The sequence below is a fragment of the Helobdella robusta genome, assembly GCF_000326865.2.
Source record: "Helobdella robusta unplaced genomic scaffold HELROscaffold_48, whole genome shotgun sequence".
In the NCBI taxonomy this organism is placed as follows: Eukaryota; Metazoa; Annelida; class Clitellata; order Rhynchobdellida; family Glossiphoniidae; genus Helobdella; species Helobdella robusta.
In genome coordinates this window covers 948,250-967,792 of record NW_008705215.1, presented here as the reverse complement: position 1 = coordinate 967,792, position 19,543 = coordinate 948,250, and the positions used below count along the sequence as shown (strand labels likewise).

The following is a 19,543-nucleotide window of genomic DNA, read 5'->3' as shown; positions in this document are numbered from 1 at the left end:
TTCATATAAACCAATTACAATAAATCGGTGCTGCTCAAACATTTTCGTTCGCGGACCGACAACGAATTTTACAGAATGTTACAGACACGCCACCCAGCTTGTGATATATATATATATATATATATATATGTGTGTGTGTGTGTGTGTATGTTTGTGTGTGTGTGTGTGTGTAATATTTCAACATTAGAAAATAAAAATTGTTGTAAAAATTAGTGAGATGAATAAGCTTGTTTTTTATTTGTTAAGACGTGTCTGAAACAGTGCCACACGTAGCTGGGAACATAGAAATCTAAATTCGCATAAATAGGTAGAAAGGAAAGGAAGAAGGGTTTTCGTTGCTTTATCAGTGAGCTCTGGGTATTCCGACTTGATGCTGATCTAGAAAACTGAAAAAGATGATGTATTTTCAAACTTCATTTTTAGGCCTTAGTCAGATGCGAACTCCAAAATTTTATCTTCCATCTTAACAGTCAAGTTTTTTTATGTTCAACAAAAGGATTCGTAATCCGTTTTTTTCCTATTCGTGGGTCATCCTTCGTAGGAAAATAAAATTCAAACCGTTCAGATAAGCTGACAGTTGCTCAGTGATTACGGTTTTTAAATTTTTTTTGTCAAATCCTTTGCCTGCTTCATCAATGACTGTAGCTAAATTAAAAAACATTTAGAAATACTCCTTTTCCGATCTTTTCTTAATTCAGCAATAAAGCAGTTTCACCGGTTTTTTCATAATTTTTGCTCTGAACATGTGCAAACAAAACAGCTGGGCTGATAACGAAAGATTGAAATTTTAAGCTGGATAGTAAATTAATTGGTCACACGTCCTCTCGCATCATCACATTATATATTAATTATAGTCATACATTTGCATTTGTGAGCTTGCTTACTTTTAAACTCATTCACTAGTAATCAGATGACTTTCTCAATTGCTTTGCTGTCCAAGTCATGAAAGTACTCATTAATTTTCAAAATTTTTGGAACCTATTGGGACCGGCAGCTATTAGTCCCCGGACCAACAGCTGCCATTCCAATAGCGAACCACCACTTAAAGAAGCACTGCAATAAATTAAATATTTTCTCAATGGTTATCATTTGTGTTATCTGTATCATACTTTTAATTATATTATTAATGTTACCATTTGATCACTTATTGTTTTGGAAATATCATTAATATTATTAAATCAAGTATATATATATCACACATGTTAATTTCATCTGTCGCTCATAATATACTGAGCAACTGACTGAGTTAATCAAGTAAATTATTTCACATCTCACTTTATGAACTCCCAACTCTTCAAATCTACTCAACAAATTAATTGATACATATGAACAACATTAGTGGAAAAATTTTATCACAGCTCACACACACACACGCACATTCACACTCACACAAATCATTATAGAATTTTCATTTATTAATGTTTGTGGTCACATTCACTAATGAATTTATAAATATTCTTGAAGGTTAACACAGAGCTGCTTAGTCGGGTAGGCTCATGTAACAACAAGCTGGTTCATCCACACTTAGGTGACGCCCAACTCAACTCGTCAGATGGTTTGTTGTTTTTTTGTAATATTTTTTTGACTTGGTTCATTTTTTAGGATGTTCTATATAAGTTGGTTAGAACTTTAATTTAATGATATTTTTAGATTGCTTAAACAGTGACCAACTGGCAATGTTCAACATCCTCAACTCTTATAAAGTTGGTTTCGTATTATTTAATCTCATATTTATGGTGATGTTGCGTATTTGTGGTGATATTGCATGTTGGCGTCCATTTCTGAAACATTCCGAAATGTGGCTTAAAACAATGCATTGGTTGAAGATGTGACGATGTTGTTCTTATAAACACAACACAACGAATCACAACACATTGGATGGTTACATCAAAGGAATCCTCTTTTTGAGGCACTAAAATTGTTTTCGCTTTGGAGATATATTATGGTTGTTAATACAATCAATCAATCAATCAATCAATCAATCAATCAATCAATCAATCAATCAATCAATCAATCAATCAATCTTCGTTTAGCGTCCAGGGACCCAGTTCTCCCGAGGTAGGACGTTGTTTTCATTGCCTTCAATTTTTCGCGCCAAATTAGGCGACCAGTTGTATCCATTTCATTTAAATTTAGAGCTTTCATGTCTTGCTCGATTGTTTGCGACCAGGACTTCTTTGGACGGCCTTTGGGACGTGTGCCAGGTACTTCAACATCTGCAAGAGAAGTTATGGCACTGTTTCCACTTCGTTTGACATGACCAAACCAACGCAGGCGGTTTTACCGGCATTCGTCCTTTATATCATCTAAACCAGCACGACGCAGGATTTGTTAATACACAAATTACAAACTATTTAATGCAGTTAAGACTGACTATTTAATGCAGTTAAGACTGATAGACACATAGAATATATAAGTATAAAGACCATTAGATAGATATAAAATAAAATATTTGTTGCCATCTTCATACAAGTAAATAATAGAAAATAACAAACTGAGATGATGCAAATCGGGACGAAACAGAAGTTTAACGAACTTCATTTATGACTCAATTAAAATGAAAACTTAGAAAGAAGAGTTTATGTTACTTGTCGTCTGCATTTTTGGCTTCCTGGCGTTAATGGGTACTGGATAAGTAGGGGTAGACACGAAAACGTGATTTTGTGATTTGAAACCGGTTGTGTGATTTTGGAGTATCGAATGATATGAGGATGAATGTGAATGAAGGGGGGGGGGCAAGAATTCTGAAGTGCTGTCGAATTGGAAAGTCACAAGTCATAAAAGGGCAACGTGGAGGCAAAGAATGAAATGTTAATGGATGAATGGATCTAAGCCTGTTACTTACTCGCTTGTAGGAAAAAACTCAAATTTTAATATGCGCTGCTGTACCATTAAGGGTGAAATTACCTAACATATCGAGGTTGATAACGATGACGATATTTCTGTTAATGATTATGTCTATTGCAATGATGACGTTTATGAGGGTGATGACGTTATCTATGATGGTGATTATATTGCTTATAATGTAACACGTAACATAATGATGTGTAAACTTAAATTATATAGGATTTCTACTATCCGAGGCAATCGACTGATTCAGTGGAGAGCACCAGACTTGTGTATTGTTTACATTTGCTTAATCACCTTTTCAAGTGAGCGGTTGATGGTGTTTGAGAGGATGATGATGATATTGATCGTTGTTGTGATTCATGAACAAACCATTATGACATTGATGATCTCAATGAATTTTTGACCGTGAAGGACAAGGAAGGAAGTCTTGAGGAACAACAGCAAGTTCAAGGCTCAAAAAGATGCCAGCTTGTTAGTTGATGATGGTGGCGGTGATGACGAAAAAATTGTTATTTAATCAACAAATAGATCTAAGAATGTTTAATAATGCTAGCTTGCATTGTACCAAACTGATTAAAACGTGAATTTGAATTAATGAAAATTACATTTTAACTTACTGTATGTACTTTGAATTAAAAGTTGATATTGCGAATTTTCCACCAGGGAGTTTAGAGATCAGGGATTCACGCATGCAAAAGTTTTAATAGTCGTGCCTATGAGAAGCAGTGCTTTCAAAATAGTGCAAATGATTATCACTCTCATGTCCTCCGACAAGGTCAGAATAAAAATTTCATGCTGAAATCTTTTTTTGATCCTTAAAGCCTTTCAGAATGTTTTGATTTTATGTAAGGTTGGCATTTAAGACCATAAGTCATATTTTTGGAACATTTGATATGGACAGGTAAGGGTTTCAAATGAGGACCGCTTCAAGAGCGAATATGGTAGTGAGGGTGTTGAGGAGGTCAAGAAAGGATTCAAGCCAGGTCGGTTTCATGATTGATGTTTTATAATTTCCTCAATGCAATTTTTTCATAATGCGCTATTTATATGTAAATAAGGACGATAAGATGAATGGATGCCAACTAGGTTTCCGATACCCACCTTAATAAAGTGTTACTCTGAATATTCTTTGAAAAGCTGGACGGTTGTCAATGAATAGTGAGGCTGGACAAAATTCATGGTTCTACTCTTCTCGCAATCATTTTTCGTTTACATATACGGTTACCTACATTTTCAAATCATTTCGATGGCCAACCGTGTCTGCCAACCCATCTACTCCCTTGTTTGAAATATCAATATCAAACACTCTGTCAATATTACACAATTAAGGTAGTAAGGGTCTGCTTTTGACAAAAAATTAAAAATTTTGTCGGTATTGCAACTTAAAAAAATTCTACCATTTTTAATGGTAAATTTTTTTTAAATTACGCCTGTCTTTGAATGTTGCAAATAAACGCGATCAGGTACAAGATACGAAATTTTTAACAATCGGATTTCCGTCGGATTTTCGACGAAATATTCGAATTTCTCGGAAATGAATTATTACAAAAGTTTTTTGTTATATCCGATTCTTGTAGGTTTTTAAATATTAATTATTTTGTTAAAATAATATAAAAATATAGTTTAAAAATGTGTCAATAAAATTTATTTGCTCTTGTTTATTATTAAAACCGTGACGTGTTTAGGTGAAATAACGAATGTGCCAATTGTATTAATAGGTTTTTAAATCGGCTCAATACACTGTTGAAGAGAATTAAATATATTCAAACTGATGAATACAGTGAAAGTTCATTAAGTATTATTATCGAAACATGATTATATCCCTGTTGGTCCAGACGATTTTGAAAAGACTTTCGATGGCAATTTGGATGACAACTTCAAAATTGGCTTGTCTGTTTGCAAAAAAACGTTGAAGCTGTACGTTGATTTTTACGCAAGCGATGTCATCATAACTTCTCCTCTGGGCCTCAAATCAGTCATCGACTCCAAGCAAAGGTGCCTGCTTGTTTCGGTTCATTTTCTTGCGTAATCTTTACCATTCATGTAACAAATACATTTTTCGGTATTACTTATATTCATTTTATAGTATAAAATGTTTGATTCGACTGCTATGTAATTTCCATTGTTCAATCTTAATGGTTGATACTGACGTTTGTGGTTTTTTTTCTCATTTGTTTGTTATTCATCGATTTATCATTTTATAACCCCGGATACAAACTGTAGTGGCGAGACAGATTTCCTCTCCTCCATCGAGCTGGTCATCATCGATCAGGCGCATGTCTTCCTCATGCAGAACTGGTCCGATGTTCTGGTTCGTATGCCTGCCTGCAAATCACTTTGATGATTTCATCATTTGTTTAACAAATTAATTTTTTATTGTTATCAGTTGTTGAACTTTCTTCATTTATAAACGAAACATTACGCAAAGTCATCTTGCCAAAAACAAACAGAACTTGGTGTCCTCGCTCAACAAACAGCCACAACAATCACATGGAGTGAAGTTATCGCGCGTACGTATGTTCTGCATTAATGGATGGTACGTTGTTTCTTTCAACTTTTCTTCTGTTAAGATTTTAAGTTTGAAATAATACATCAAACAGTTAACTCCATATTTGGGTGTCCGTAAATTGGGTGGAATAAGGTGAGCGTGGCGTAGTGGGTGGTGAGTGGAGATGCTGCAGGAACGTGAAATGGTGCTAATGCCAACAAAAATTATAAGAGTATCTTTCAACATGGTTTAGATGAATTTGACCAATAAGTTGAGTTTCGAAACGACAGCGTGGTTAATATTTTGAGACAGGAGTTCTTAAAAGTTTTTTAGTGAGTTTTATGCTTTGTCTACATAATCTGATGGCTGAGTAGAGAAGATCGTGCTCTAAAATGTGAGGAAGCCTGCACCTACAAACGCCCTTATATACGCAACAACGAAATATGAAAAATTTGTTGTTTCTCTACTTTTATAACACGTAATGTTAGGGAAGTAATATTCAATTAATTGGCCAACTTATAACGATAGTAGAGATTGATGTTTTTTTTTGTCCAGATCATTTTTAATTGTTTGAATGTTTATATTTTCATAAGGTCCTCGCTCTACAGACAGACAATAATTATGTCAGCGTACCAAACTCCAGAAATAAACTCGTTGTTCAACAAGTTCTCAACAAATATCCTTTCCGTATTTATATTTCTCTTTCATTTAATCGTGCATTTTTAATCATTCTTATGAAATTTCGTCGAAATATATTATCGAATCATTTAAGATTAACTGTGCCTGACAGCGTTGATTGGGTTATTATTCCTTAACTTGTGAATGCATCACATTACGAGGGCAGGTGCATGGTTCAGCCAGCACCAACCACGGGCACCATCTGCAACATCGTCAACACACTCGCCCAGGTTTTTCTTTGCTACCGTTTCACTTTTGTGGCGTTGGTGGTGGTTGTGATGATGATGGCGGTGATGATGTTGATGATGATCGTTTACATAAAGCCTTCTCCACGTGTAAGGTGTTGTTGAATGTGATTCAATGGTGAATGTTCGTTTCTGGCAGACCTTCCGAAAGTTCGCAGTGGACAGCGTGCAGTTGGTCAACGATGCCAGGTTCAATTACTTCACCAACAGAGTGAGCGCTTCTTTCTTCATTTCATCATGCATTATGCAAAGCAAATTGAAAATCTGCCACATTTTGTTTGTTCTTCATCTTGAAAATCTCACTCTCAATGCATGTACTCTGAACTGTTTGTGGTTCGCACGTTTCATTTCATCTTTTCCGTTGTTTCCGACAATACTTCATTGGCTCTGTCTTTCTTCTGTAATGCAATTTCTAATTTTCTATCTCAACTAACGTCTAATTTTTTCCATATTATTTTCCTCCTTTTAAAACTAATTAATTATTTTAATATTTTTTGTCTCTGTTTCATTTGCATAATAATTTCTCAATATTTATTCATTAGTTCCCTTGATTCGCAAGTTATTTACAATTTTCCAAGCACAAGCACAATTTTGTAAGCAGATAATAAGTGAGTATCGAAGCTCAACGTGTCAGCACATCATGGTCTTCATCTCTTCGTATTACGACTTCGTCAGGGTGAGGAACTTCATGAAGAAAGAAGATTTCGATTTTGTTCACATTTGCGAGTTGGTCATTGATCTTTTTGTTATTTTACAATTAACATTGAATCTCAAAATTTATTAATAAGCCCAAGTAATTTATTAGCAAGTTTTACTAGTGTTTGACAGAGATGTTTGGGTCACTCCGAGTGTTCGGTCTGGACGAATATTTGGCCAAAATTTGACATTTTGGCCATTTTAGGCCAAATAACCGAATGTCGTATTTTTTTATTAGCCATTACCATTTTTGGATTCCAGGACAATAATTATCATTGATTATTATTAACGGAAAATCAGCATCATAGCTGTTGAAACATTTAAATTTGAACAAAAAATTAAATATAATCTTGATAAAGAATTTTTGGATAAATATGATTCGCCTACTGTTTTTTCAACAATTAAAAATTTTTCAAAATTGCGGATTTTTTCGTATTCTGCTTTGGCCAAATTCACAATTCACTGCATTTCTATTAAATAGATATTTAGTTCTAAAATGAAAATAATGAATATTTCAACGTTGTTATTTACTTTGTTAAGTTTTATTTAAAATTTTGAACGATTTCAATTTAAAAGCGTCGCCAGGTTTGGAAGCTCAGGTACTCCTCCACTGCTGGAGTGCACCTCATATTCAACATTTCAAATTTCATTTTTTTTAAAGCGACTTCTTACGCCGCCATTTTAATTATTACGTTTGCGGTTAATTACATTTCAAACGGCTGATGCTTTTCATTCACTGCAGCAAATAAGAACTTTGAAATTACAAAATTTCCAGGTACAAGTGTTTTGTATAATAAACGCAGAAATTAATTAAATTAATGGTAAAATTGGCAATATTCTTAGATATTGGAAGGATAATAAAGTAATATTTGTTAATTAATTTAAATGATTCCACGTGAGATCACGCAATTGTTAACTGGTTAGCACCGCGCTCGAACGTGATGAATGTTGCTGACACTGCAGGTACACTGACGAGAAGGATGTATCACGGGCCAGGCAGTCCTTCTTCAAGGGCAAGGTCAGATTCCTCCTGTACACGGAGAGGTTCCATTTCTACCACAGGTTCAATCAGTTTTTCATTCATTTTTTACCTCTAATAATATTTATTATTAAATGTAGATTTTTATGAATGACATTTAAATTATATAGTCAAAAATATTTCTTTAAAACTGTTTTTATAGTTGATTATTTTTAAGTCTGCGCAACACTAGGTTGTAATCTCAATTTTTATTTAATTTTTTTCTTTTATACATATAATCATTTATTTATTCATTCATTTATTTGTAACTTATTTTATTCTCTTTATTTATAATGTTGTCTTTTTGCGTGTTGTATAACAGACAGTTTGATATTTTCTAGGAATAAATAAAAAAACATGTATAATATTTTTGCTGTCATTGTTGATTTGATTATGTTGTTTCACTCTCACTTGTTGTTTCACTCTCACATTCATCGCATCAAAAGGTACAGAATACGTGGCGTGCATCACATCATCTTCTATGATCTCCCTGTCAACAGTCACTTCTACCCAGAATTATGCAACATGATGTTTGACAACAAGTGCAACAGATCCTCCATCGACCAGTCATGTTTGGTGGTATACAGTAGGTACGATGCCATCAAACTGGTCGGAGTGGTTGGAGATGAGAGGGCCTCACTCATGATCCAGGCACATAGGGACACGCATTTGCTCATGTCAGGAGATTCATGATCTTATTCTTTTGTTATTTATTTGTATTTCCTGTAAATATTTTAACTTCTTTTCCATTTGTTGTAAAATTTAACATTGGCTCATACAGAAATGTACATATATCATGCAGTTTGTTTTCATAATTTCAAAATTCTGAATTTGAGAAATGTCAGCAATAACCAATCGCATAAGATCAAATGAAGAATCATGGTGTGAGAGTCGGATGAAAACTATCCGACTCCGGCTCTCAAAAAATTTTGAATTCAAGTGAAAATTACCGACTTTAATTCCAAGATAAGTTCTTCAACTTCTTCATCATAATTTTATTTTAAAATGACACTACTAAATGGAAAATATTTTAAAGAACACTTAAAATCAGTCAATGTAATGTTTTTCTTATTAAAACAACTTTTAAAACATACCGAAAGAAAATTATGTTATTTCATTCACATTTTTAGCATTTATTTTCAGTTTTAAAGATTGCCTTTCCTCTTAAAAACAGAATCTTTAAAAATTTTTGAATAAAAAATAGATTAAATTTTCAAATTGATTACACTCTGAAGTATGAATCGACTCCTCCGGCAATAATCTCCGACACTGAAAGATATAGAAGGTTATAGTTAATATCCAATCGCGATTGGAAAAAAGTTTATCCAATAACAACTGTTCAGTCTATTTAAGAAGAGAACAAACACATTTTTACTTTGTTTTAAATGTGGTTGTCGTTTCCACTTATGATTGCTGGCGTGACTGATGACGCCATGGACGATTCGGATGATGTGTTAGAGCCAAATAATTCGCTCTCGTATGTTGGGAGTTGACTTGAAGTTGTTATTATTGTCTTGATCGGACATCGAAAAATTCGTGTTATTAAAGCCACTGGAAAATGAGTATGCCACATATTTTTCTGAGCACATTTCCTGTTCAGGCTTCGTCAGATTTTTGATGATGCTTCCTCTCGGTTGCATCCATTCCTGCGATTGACGCGCCAAGTGCAGGCGAGGCTGTCGTGATGGTGGCAGCTTCTCATTCAGTTTCTGCTGGTTAGTGCTAGTGCTCGAAACTATATTGAGCGTAGCCCATCACTCGAAATGAATGAGTTCAACTGGACAACGAAAGTTAAAAAGATTCAAATGATCGATTGGCATAAGAGTAATTTGGGGAAAAGTTTTTACATCCGGACACCCATCCTGACGACAACCACCAGTTATAAGCGGTGGGCCTAGCCTTTCGCACAAAAGCACGCGAGGCAGCGTGGATGCAGTTTTATGTCATGCTCAGGACCAGGGGATGTTCTGGATTGTACTGGAACAGCCGAAGCTGCCATTAGAGCACGCATACGTGCAGCTTGGAATAAATGGCATCTTCTTGACTCTATATTGATGCGGCGTGACATCCCACTACCACTACGATCAAGACTTTATAAATCTGTGATACGTCCGGTGTTGTTATATGGTGCAGAAACATGGCCAATGACAACCAAACTGGAACAACAACTTCAACGAATCGACATGAAAATGCTCCGATGGATGCAACGACTTAGTCTGAAGGACCACATCAAATCTACTGAAATCCTGCGTCGTGCTGGTTTAGATGATATAAAGGACGAATGCCGGCAACACCGTCTGCGGTGGTTTCGTCATGTCAAACGAAGTGGAAACAGTGCCATAACTTCTCTTGCAGATGTTGAAGTACCTGGCACATGTCCCAAAGGCCGTCCAAAGAAGTCCTGGTCGCAAACAATCGAGCAAGACATGAAAGCTCTAAATTTAGATGAAATGGATACAACTGATCGTCTAATTTGGCGCAAAAAGTTGATGGCAAAGAAAACAACGTCCTACCTCGGGAAACTGGGTCTCTGGACGCAAAACGAAGATTGATTGATTGATTCAAATGATCGATTGATTCAATGGTTATTTCTGTCACAATAAATGGCATATGAGCAATTACTGAATTAATATTTTCGCAAAATTGATTTAACCAAATGTTATTGACAATCGATAATTCTAACGTTTGAACGGATAATTCTAAAGACAAACGTTGAAACATCGTGCGTTCAGGTTCAGGTGTGTTCATAAATCAATAAGATAAACCATAGCACTTTCCGAATCTAAGTACTCCGGGGGGGCCATCAAATTTCAAAATTTAAGCCCCCTGTCAACGTTGGTTAGATCTCTCCTTGTAAGTACTTGCTTATTAATGTTAGCTAATTTATAAGAAATTGATCGAGGCCATATATATTTAAATTTAAGAAATATGACGAAGACTGTGAATGTTTGCTATTGGGGAAGTATCTTCGAAATATTTACCAAAAAAGTAATGAAACTGTTAAGCAGAAAGATTTCTTATGAAGGAGTTTAGATAGAACAGACCACGCATTTTTAGATGTTGAAGCAGATATTATAGAATTTCTAAAAAAAGTAGAGTGTTTTAAAGATTAGTAGATATTTATAATTAATCAAATCAAATTCATAGATAGAACAAAGAAGCTTTCTCCAGTCTTCTAACACTTTTCTTAGCTAATACCAAGCATAGTCGATATAAGGAGTCTTACGAGAATAGAGCCTATAAGTAAAAGATTTAAGAGAAATAAGCTTATCAAGAAAAGAAGTAATGTAGATATTAAAAACAGACAAAATCATCAACATCAGAAAATAAGGAAAAATCAAAAATAGTTTCGGTAAGAGATTGAAGAAGAATATTTTTATTAAGAAAAGACCAGCATTTTTTAGAAATAGACAAAGATGAATTAGAAGGACGAAAATCTAAAGAGAATACAGATTCAATAAGGAGATGATCAGAATAAGGAACAGCTAGCGGAGATATTACAGGCTTAGAAATAGATAAAGCTATAATAAAATCAATAGTGTTACCAGAAGTATGAGTAGGAAAAGAACAATATTGTGTTAAGATAAAGAGATAAAATATCATTAAATCTACGAGTGTAAGAACAAGATGAGTCATTGAAGTGCAAGTTGAAGTCACCAGAGATGTAAAAAAGAATAGAAAAAGGGTTGAGAGATTCAGCGAGTGAGTAAAATTAATTTAAAAATGTAGCGAGAGAAGAAGGAAGTCGATAGATTAGAGAGCAATATAAAAAGATGGAGAAAAAGACTTAATAAATACAACAACACATTCAAATAAGAAAAATTAAAGAAAGTATTAATGGAAGCAGTAAATAGAGATTTATAGAATAGACAGATACCCCCATAAGAAGAATGAGAAGATGAGAAAGGATCTTTTGGAGGTCTAGAGAGTTAAAAGCTGTAAGCATCAGAAGTAGCAAGACTAAGAGAGGGAGAGTTAGAGTCCTCGTGCAAAATTTCAGTAAGATAAAAAAAAACCAGATTAGGAGCAAGAGATTATTTGATGAAATAACTGTATAAATTGCGGTTTGATAAACTAACAGTTAACAATTTATATTCTTCTATATATATCCTAAATACAATGTAATTTTTACTATATGGTTAATAACTTTGCTTTGTTTAAAACATATCTTCATTTGACAATGATTGTGGTTTACTGGCTTTGATTTTATTGATATCGATAGTGTTTAACTTGATTGACTTTGACTTCATTTCTACAGTCAAATTAAATATTAAACAAAATAATTGTAAAACTTTTTAATATTGTAAGTACTGTTAATTTTATTATCATTATTATTATTATCAACAGTATGATTATTAAATTTGTTTGACTTGATTGACTTTGACTTCATTTCTACATTCAAAGTAAATATCAAACAAAAATAATTGTAATTACAATATTGTAATTACAATATTGTAATTACAATATTAAAATTGTTAACTGTTAGTTTATCAAACCGCAATTTATACAGTTCTAAATTACTGAATGCATTGGTATACTTATTACTGCAATAATTATAACAACTTGTCCACGTTTTGAGCAAAATATCTCTAGCTTGAAGCATCTATAGCAACAACTGTAAAACGGTGCGTACGATAATTAGAAAGTAAGTGAAGAAAACGTAAGCGTGAGTGTTACGAAAATTAAGAATTGCCAATGGACAAAAGAGAGTCGCTTGAACCATTATCGTCATCATCACCGGCAGACAACCTTGTAGATATACAACAGCAAGATATACAAGCCTCCAAACCACTGCCTCGACGTAATTGTTCCGAACAACAACTACAAAAGCAACAGGCTGAAAAAACCTCATCATCGACAGACTACCTACAAAGTATACAACAACAAAATGTACAAGCCCCCAAGCCACTGCCACGACTTAAACGATCCCAGCAACAACCACTCCAGCAAAAAACTATTGAATTGGCAGACAGCCTGAAAGTTATACAACAAAAACATATACAATGCACCAAACCACTGTCTCAGGATCAACAACTCATGCAACAGGCTCTTGAATTTCAGCCAAAACCACTGCCACGAACTAACTGGCTATTAAAACAACAAAATAAGTCTCGCCGACCACTACAGCATAAAATTGGAGCTTCTGAACAGGATTCTAACCTGCCCCAACCCATGCCAAGAACCAACGGGTCCAAAAAACAACTTCTAAATGGGACCAAACTACAATGCAAACAACAAAGTAAGGCACTCGAGTCTCGACCCAACATAACGGCCGTTATGGAAATAACTTTGAAAAAATTACAGAAGACATCAAAAAATAATCTACTAAGAAGTATTTTATTAATTAATATCCTCCGTTTGCTGATGCGTTCGTTAGGAAGAATGCCATGAATCCACAAAAAGAAAAGATCTATTTATTTCTTTATTGAAATTTAATAGATTATTGATTTAAAAAGTTATTGAAGGAGTGATGGAGTTAATAAATGAATAATAAAAAATTGGACGAAAAAATGATTTGAGGGTTGAACGTTTGATGACTTGATAATTTCATTTCATAGTTGTTTTTGGTTATTTTTATTATTAATTATAATTTTTTTCACAATCAATTTTCATATTCTATCACCATTAATTTTTTAAAATGTGTTTGAGCGTTATAAAAATTTATACGTGTAAGTTTTTACAAATAAATAATTTAATTATTTTGGAATATATGACGTCACAATAATCATCACAGTAAATGTGTAACAATTACGTTAATAATAATAAAGTAAACTTGTATAAATGTTAAAAAATGTCATGGCTCGTCATTTAAAATGAGTACAATGATGATAGAGTTAGTATTGAAAGTTAGTTTATGCATTGTTTCTATCACAGTGTATCTGTACAACATAAGATATCGATAAAACACTGTTAAGTAGACTATATCAAAATTGAACCGTCCATTCCACGTCAATAAAATATAAACAAAAAGGATTACGAAAGTGATAATCAAAATATTAAATTGTTTTAAAATCGTTCGCAATAAAATAAAAATTATAAAGATTATAAAATCAAATTTGCAAAATTTCAAAAGTGATAATCAAAATATTAAAGTGTTTTTAAAAAAGTTGGCAATGATTTTTAAAATTATTTCTATGGACATCCACCCGTTAAATAGTGTGAAGGAATCGGACGAAAAATATCCGAAATTACTTTAGATTTATGTTTTAAAACATACTGAAAAAATATTCAACTTTTACATTATAACTTTACTTTACAATATCTACTAAACTGAAAATACTTATAATAAACATACTATCAGTCCCTTTTATTGTTAATATTTTTAATAAAATTACTCAAAAAGTTGTTCAAACAAAAACATTTACTCTGGAGTAATATGTAACTGGAACATTTGCAAATATGCAGGACCAGATGGAATACATCCTAGAGTTTTATGGACGAATGCGACGACGCAAGTCATTTTCAACGATCATTAGATGAAAGTTTTGTTTTTGATGATTGGAGTTTTTTTTATGATTGGAGTTTTGATGATTATCAAAAAGGCCTTTTTTTGAAAAAGTAAATTTGGTTTCATCCTTGAACGTTCTGCGGTTCTGCAATTTTTATAATTTTTGGAAGATCTAACCAAGGGAGTGGACCAGGATCACAACGTCAACGTAGTTTACATAGATACATTTACATAGGTATTTATCCAGATGATTCAAAAAACCACCAAATATTGAAGAGTGAAAAAGACCAAAAATAGAATAAAATGGGCGATATTAGAAAATTAATAGTTTGGCTTATTAATCGGAAATTGAAATTAAACACAGGTTTTAGATTTAGAAGTCATTGTAGAAGATAAATTAAATTTCAAAAGTCTGGCTTTGAAGGTAGTTCACAAAACAATCTCTATGCTAAGTATTAAGGCCAAAAAATTAGGAGAAGGGCTTGGCGTGTGAAAACATTCTGCAGAGGTCTTCCATTAGGGGAACGATAGTAGAAATTGTAGTCGCCATCTCTGGTTTACAGACGTCTAAGAGCCAACTTTATTTTGTCGTTTTGTCAATAATACATGGTCAGCTTCCTGCCAATGTTGTCCCATCGTTTCTTCTACTACTAATAAAATTCTATAACAACTACAACCGCTGTTGCTGCAACACTACATACTACTAATAACATGTGTGAAATTAGCTGAAAAGGTAGGACGCCCACGTTTTTGAAAGCTATGGTAAGGATCGAAATTTGATAATGCATGGAACTCAAAGAATTGAAAAACTCTACTACGAATAAATTACTTCCACTAATTAAACTACTAAATTTTACTACTTCTATTGCTACTACTACTAATACTACTACCAAATACTAAAACTGCTGCATTTGTTACAGCTGCTACATGTTCTACTTCTACTAATAATAAAACTTTTATTACTCTTATTACTACCACTAAATTATGAAAATTCATACAAAAAATTATGCATTTAGAAATTATGACATAAACAAAAATAATAATATTAATAATACTGTTTCAAACCGGCTCCAACTTACGCCACTGACTAACCGTTCAGAAAAACAACTGAATAGGACACTTGAGTCTAGTCCCAACATTACCGCTTCCATCGTTATGCAAATAACTTCGAAGAAATTACAGAGGGCATCAAAAAAAGAACAAAATAATCTTCACAGATGTTTATTATTAGCGAACACGGTCCGTTTGCTGAGGACTTCGTTTAAGGCAAAGCACTGAATTTAAAGAAAGAAAAGATGTATTTATTGAAAGAATGAATGAATGAATGAATGAACGAACGAACGAATGAATTAATGAATTAATAATTTCATTTCACTGGTTTTAATGTTTTACGAACTGCTTCCATTCATACGTCTATTGATTAATATTATTATTGGTTATTATTATTAGTATTAATTATTAATATTCATTATAGCTATTTTTTTTGTTCAACACGAATAAATTTTTTTTAATTTGTTTGAATGTAATAAAAAGTTGAAAAATATAATCGTGCTCGTTTTTTGAAAATTAACTAATTAATTAGGAAATTATTGCGTCACATTAATCGCTATGGATAACTTGTAATAATGAGATAACATCAACAACAATAGATTGATCGAATGATAGAGTGGAGAAAAGAAAAATTTTAAATTTAAATGAAAATGTAAAGAAAATAATAAAAAAACAATTTAACGGTTGATGAAATGAATGAATAAATAACTTTTTGATTTATTGAACAACTGATTCAAAAATAAATGAAAAAAAAGTGAAAGCATGCTTGAGTGAGTGAATGACTGTTTTTGAAAATGAATAAAAAATAGATGCATGCTTAAATGAGCTACGACTTAAACGGTCCCAGCAAAACCTCCAACCAAGATCAGAATTTATACAACAACAAAAACATATACAAGCCCCCAAACCACTGTAGCGACTTAAAATGCTCCAGAAACCAAAACCCCAGCTGCAGGTTTTTGATTCCTCATCATCGGCAGTCTACCTGGCAGTCCCAGCAACAACCAGCCAAGCAACAGGCTTTTGAATTGCAACCACAACCACCGCCACAAACTGATCAGGTTAAAATACAACAAAATAGGCCTAACGTAAGACCACAAAACAAAAATGGAGCTGAAGAGTTCGTCTAGAGCAAGTACTGAATTTGAAGAAAGAAAAAATGTTAATGTTCTTAATAAAGAAACAAAAATTGAACGAATGAACGAACAAGCGTAAGAATGAACGAATTGAACGAACTAACGAATGAATAAATAAATGAATGAGGATAGAAAACAATTCAAAAGATGAAAAATAGAAATAAAATGGAAAAAAAAATTGAACGAATGAATAAATAGTAAAATGTTTGAACGACTGAATGACTGGAATGGTGATCGTTTGACTATTTGATAATTTCATTTCACAGTTTCAATCCTTTAGTAAAGTTCAGTCATATGATCTTTGAATGTAATAATTGTTTTTAGTTATTGTAATAATTGGTAAATAATTATTATTACAAATTACATATTATTTCATCACCAATAATGATTTAAACGAACGAATGAATAAATAGTCATATGCACTTTAAATGTAATAATTGTGCTAAAGTTTGTGATAATGTGTGTGCATGTGTGTGGTGGGCGATTAAAATGACACTATCAGGAAATAAAACACTAAAACTATTATTGTTTTCTATTGAATTAATAAAGTAAAATCCTTTTAAATTTGATTGATCAACTCATACTCATATTTACTTTGTTAAAAAGAATAAAAAATTAAATATTTTTAAGTGTGTAGTATCAAATTTTGAATTATTTTTTATTATTTTTTACAATCATTATCTTATGAAAGTACGAATAAATAAAAATTACCCAATTAACAATCATAACGTTAATATTATTAATGATAATAATCTTAATGAAAAAATAAGCAATAAAAAAATAATAATTTTTACAATTCTTTTGTTACAAGCAATGAAAAAATAATATATTTACAATACTTTTGTTTAATATTCACTTTGAATGTTGATATAGAGTGAAAGTCAATCAAGTCAAATACTATCGATATCAATAAAATCAAAGTCAGTAAACAACAATCATTGTTAAATAAAGAAAAGTTGTAAGCAAAGTTATTACCCATAATGTAAAAGTCACATTGTATTTTGGGTATATATAGAGGAATATAATTTGTTAATTTACCAAACAGCAATTTAGATATTTCTAACTACTGAATGCATTGGTATACTTATTGCTGCAATTATTATAACAACTTGTCCACGTTTTGAGCAAATTATCTCTAGCTTAAAGCATCTATAGCAACAACTGTAAAACTGTGGTACGATAATTAGAAAGTAAGTGAAGAAAACGTCGCGTGAGTGTTACGAAAATTACAAATTGCAAATGGAAAAAAGAGAGTCGCTTGAACCATTATCGTCATCATCACCGGCAGACAACCTTGTAGATATACAACAGCAAGATATACAAGCCTCCAAACCACTGCCTCGGCGTAAATGGTCCGAACAACAACTACCAAAGCAGCAGGCTGATAAAACCTCATCATCGACAGACTACCTACAAGGTATAAATCAACAAAATGTACAAGCCCCCAAGCCACTGCCACGACTTAAACGATCCCAGCAACAACCACTCCAGCAAAAAACTATTGAATTGGCAGACAGCCTGAAAGTTATACAACAAAAACATATACAATGCACCAAACCACTGTCTCAGGATCAACAACTCATGCAACAGGCTCTTGAATTTCAGCCAAAACCACTGCCACGAACTAACTGGCTATTAAAACAACAAAATAAGTCTCGCCGACCACTACAGCATAAAATTGGAGCTTCTGAACAGGATTCTAACCTGCCCAAACCCATGCAAAGAACCAACGGGTCCAAAAAACAACCTCTAAATGGGACCAAACTACAATGCAAACAACAAAGTAAGGCACTCGAGTCTCGACCCAACATAACGGCCGTTATGGAAATAACTTTGAAAAAATTACAGAAGACATCAAAAAATAATCTACTTAGAAGTATTTTATTAATTAACATCCTCCGTTTGCTGATGCGTTCGTTAGAAAGAAGGCCATAAATCCAAAGAAAGAAAGGATACATTTATTTCTTTATTGAATTATTGATTTAAAAGTTACTGAATGAAAGAGTTAATGAATGAATAATAAAAAATTGGACGAAAAATGACTTGAGGGATGAAAATATCATTATTTGATAAATTTAATTCATTATTGTTCATTTCTTAGTTATTTTTAATATCAATTATAATTTTTTATAACAATCAATTTATTATTCCATAACCAATATTGTTTTACAAATGTGTTTGTGCGTTATAAAATAATGAAAAAAATTATATTTTACAAATAATATAATTATTTTGGAATATATGACGTCACAATACTCATCACAGGAAATGTGTTACAATAACGTTAATAATAATAAAGTAAACTTGTATAAATGTTAAAAAATGTCATGGCTCGTCATTTAAAATGAGCTCAATGATGATAGAGTAGTATTGAAAGTTAGTTTATGCATTGTTTCTATCACAGTGTACCAGTATTAAATTGTTTTAAAATCGTTCGCAATAAAATATAAATTATAAAGATTATAAAATCATATTTGTAAAAGTGATAATCAAAATATTAAAGTTTTTCAAAAAAGTTGACAATATTTTTAAAATTATTTCTATGGGCTGGGCATCCATCCGTTAAACAGTGTGAGGAAATCGGACGAAAAATATTCGAAATTACTTTAGATTTATGTTTTAAAATATACTGAAAAAACATTCAACTTTTGCCAGAGAAAATAATAATAACCTCAGACACCTGGCCCAATAATATAGTCCAGTAATATATCTATATAGTAATATAGCAACTAGTTTTAAATTTATTGAAGCACTGATAAAGGACTATATCATGAAACCTTTAATCAAAAAGCTAGAAGGATCATAAAATCATATTACAAAATATTATAAGTTATAATCAAAATATCAAAGTATTTTGAAATAGTTGACAACGTATTTTTAATTATCTATATGGGACATTCATTTATTAAACAATGTGAAGAAATCTAATGTAAA

General features: G+C 32.4%; 4 protein-coding genes across 4 annotated transcripts; all 4 read left to right on the top strand.

The window, feature by feature from the left end:
• The first annotated feature begins 1,667 nt into the window (after positions 1–1,667).
• HELRODRAFT_102264 (hypothetical protein) lies at positions 1,668–9,189 on the top strand. Its single transcript, XM_009026620.1, has 15 exons — positions 1,668–1,703; positions 3,067–3,152; positions 3,262–3,358; positions 3,518–3,625; positions 3,752–3,833; positions 4,686–4,845; positions 5,074–5,161; positions 5,301–5,386; positions 5,932–6,025; positions 6,178–6,246; positions 6,401–6,472; positions 6,863–6,987; positions 7,921–8,019; positions 8,422–8,844; positions 8,877–9,189. Exons 1-14 carry the CDS (start codon positions 1,677–1,679, stop codon positions 8,666–8,668), a joined length of 1,440 nt encoding a protein of 479 aa, XP_009024868.1. The 5' UTR covers positions 1,668–1,676; the 3' UTR covers positions 8,669–8,844; positions 8,877–9,189.
• A 3,481-nt stretch (positions 9,190–12,670) lies between these two features.
• On the top strand, positions 12,671–13,366 carry HELRODRAFT_178535 (hypothetical protein; the record flags this gene model as incomplete). The annotated part of the gene is made up of 1 exon (XM_009026619.1): positions 12,671–13,366. One exon carries the CDS (start codon positions 12,671–12,673, stop codon positions 13,364–13,366), a length of 696 nt encoding a protein of 231 aa, XP_009024867.1.
• A 422-nt stretch (positions 13,367–13,788) lies between these two features.
• Positions 13,789–16,603, top strand: HELRODRAFT_178534 (hypothetical protein; the record flags this gene model as incomplete). Its single annotated transcript, XM_009026618.1, has 5 exons — positions 13,789–13,821; positions 14,788–14,847; positions 14,897–15,032; positions 15,523–15,662; positions 16,535–16,603. The coding sequence occupies 5 exons, from the start codon at positions 13,789–13,791 to the stop codon at positions 16,601–16,603; spliced, it is 438 nt and encodes a 145-aa protein (XP_009024866.1).
• Positions 16,604–17,848: 1,245 nt separating this feature from the next.
• HELRODRAFT_178533 (hypothetical protein) lies at positions 17,849–18,544 on the top strand (the record flags this gene model as incomplete). Its single annotated transcript, XM_009026617.1, has 1 exon — positions 17,849–18,544. The coding sequence occupies one exon, from the start codon at positions 17,849–17,851 to the stop codon at positions 18,542–18,544; it is 696 nt and encodes a 231-aa protein (XP_009024865.1).
• Between the last annotated feature and the right edge of the window lie 999 nt (positions 18,545–19,543).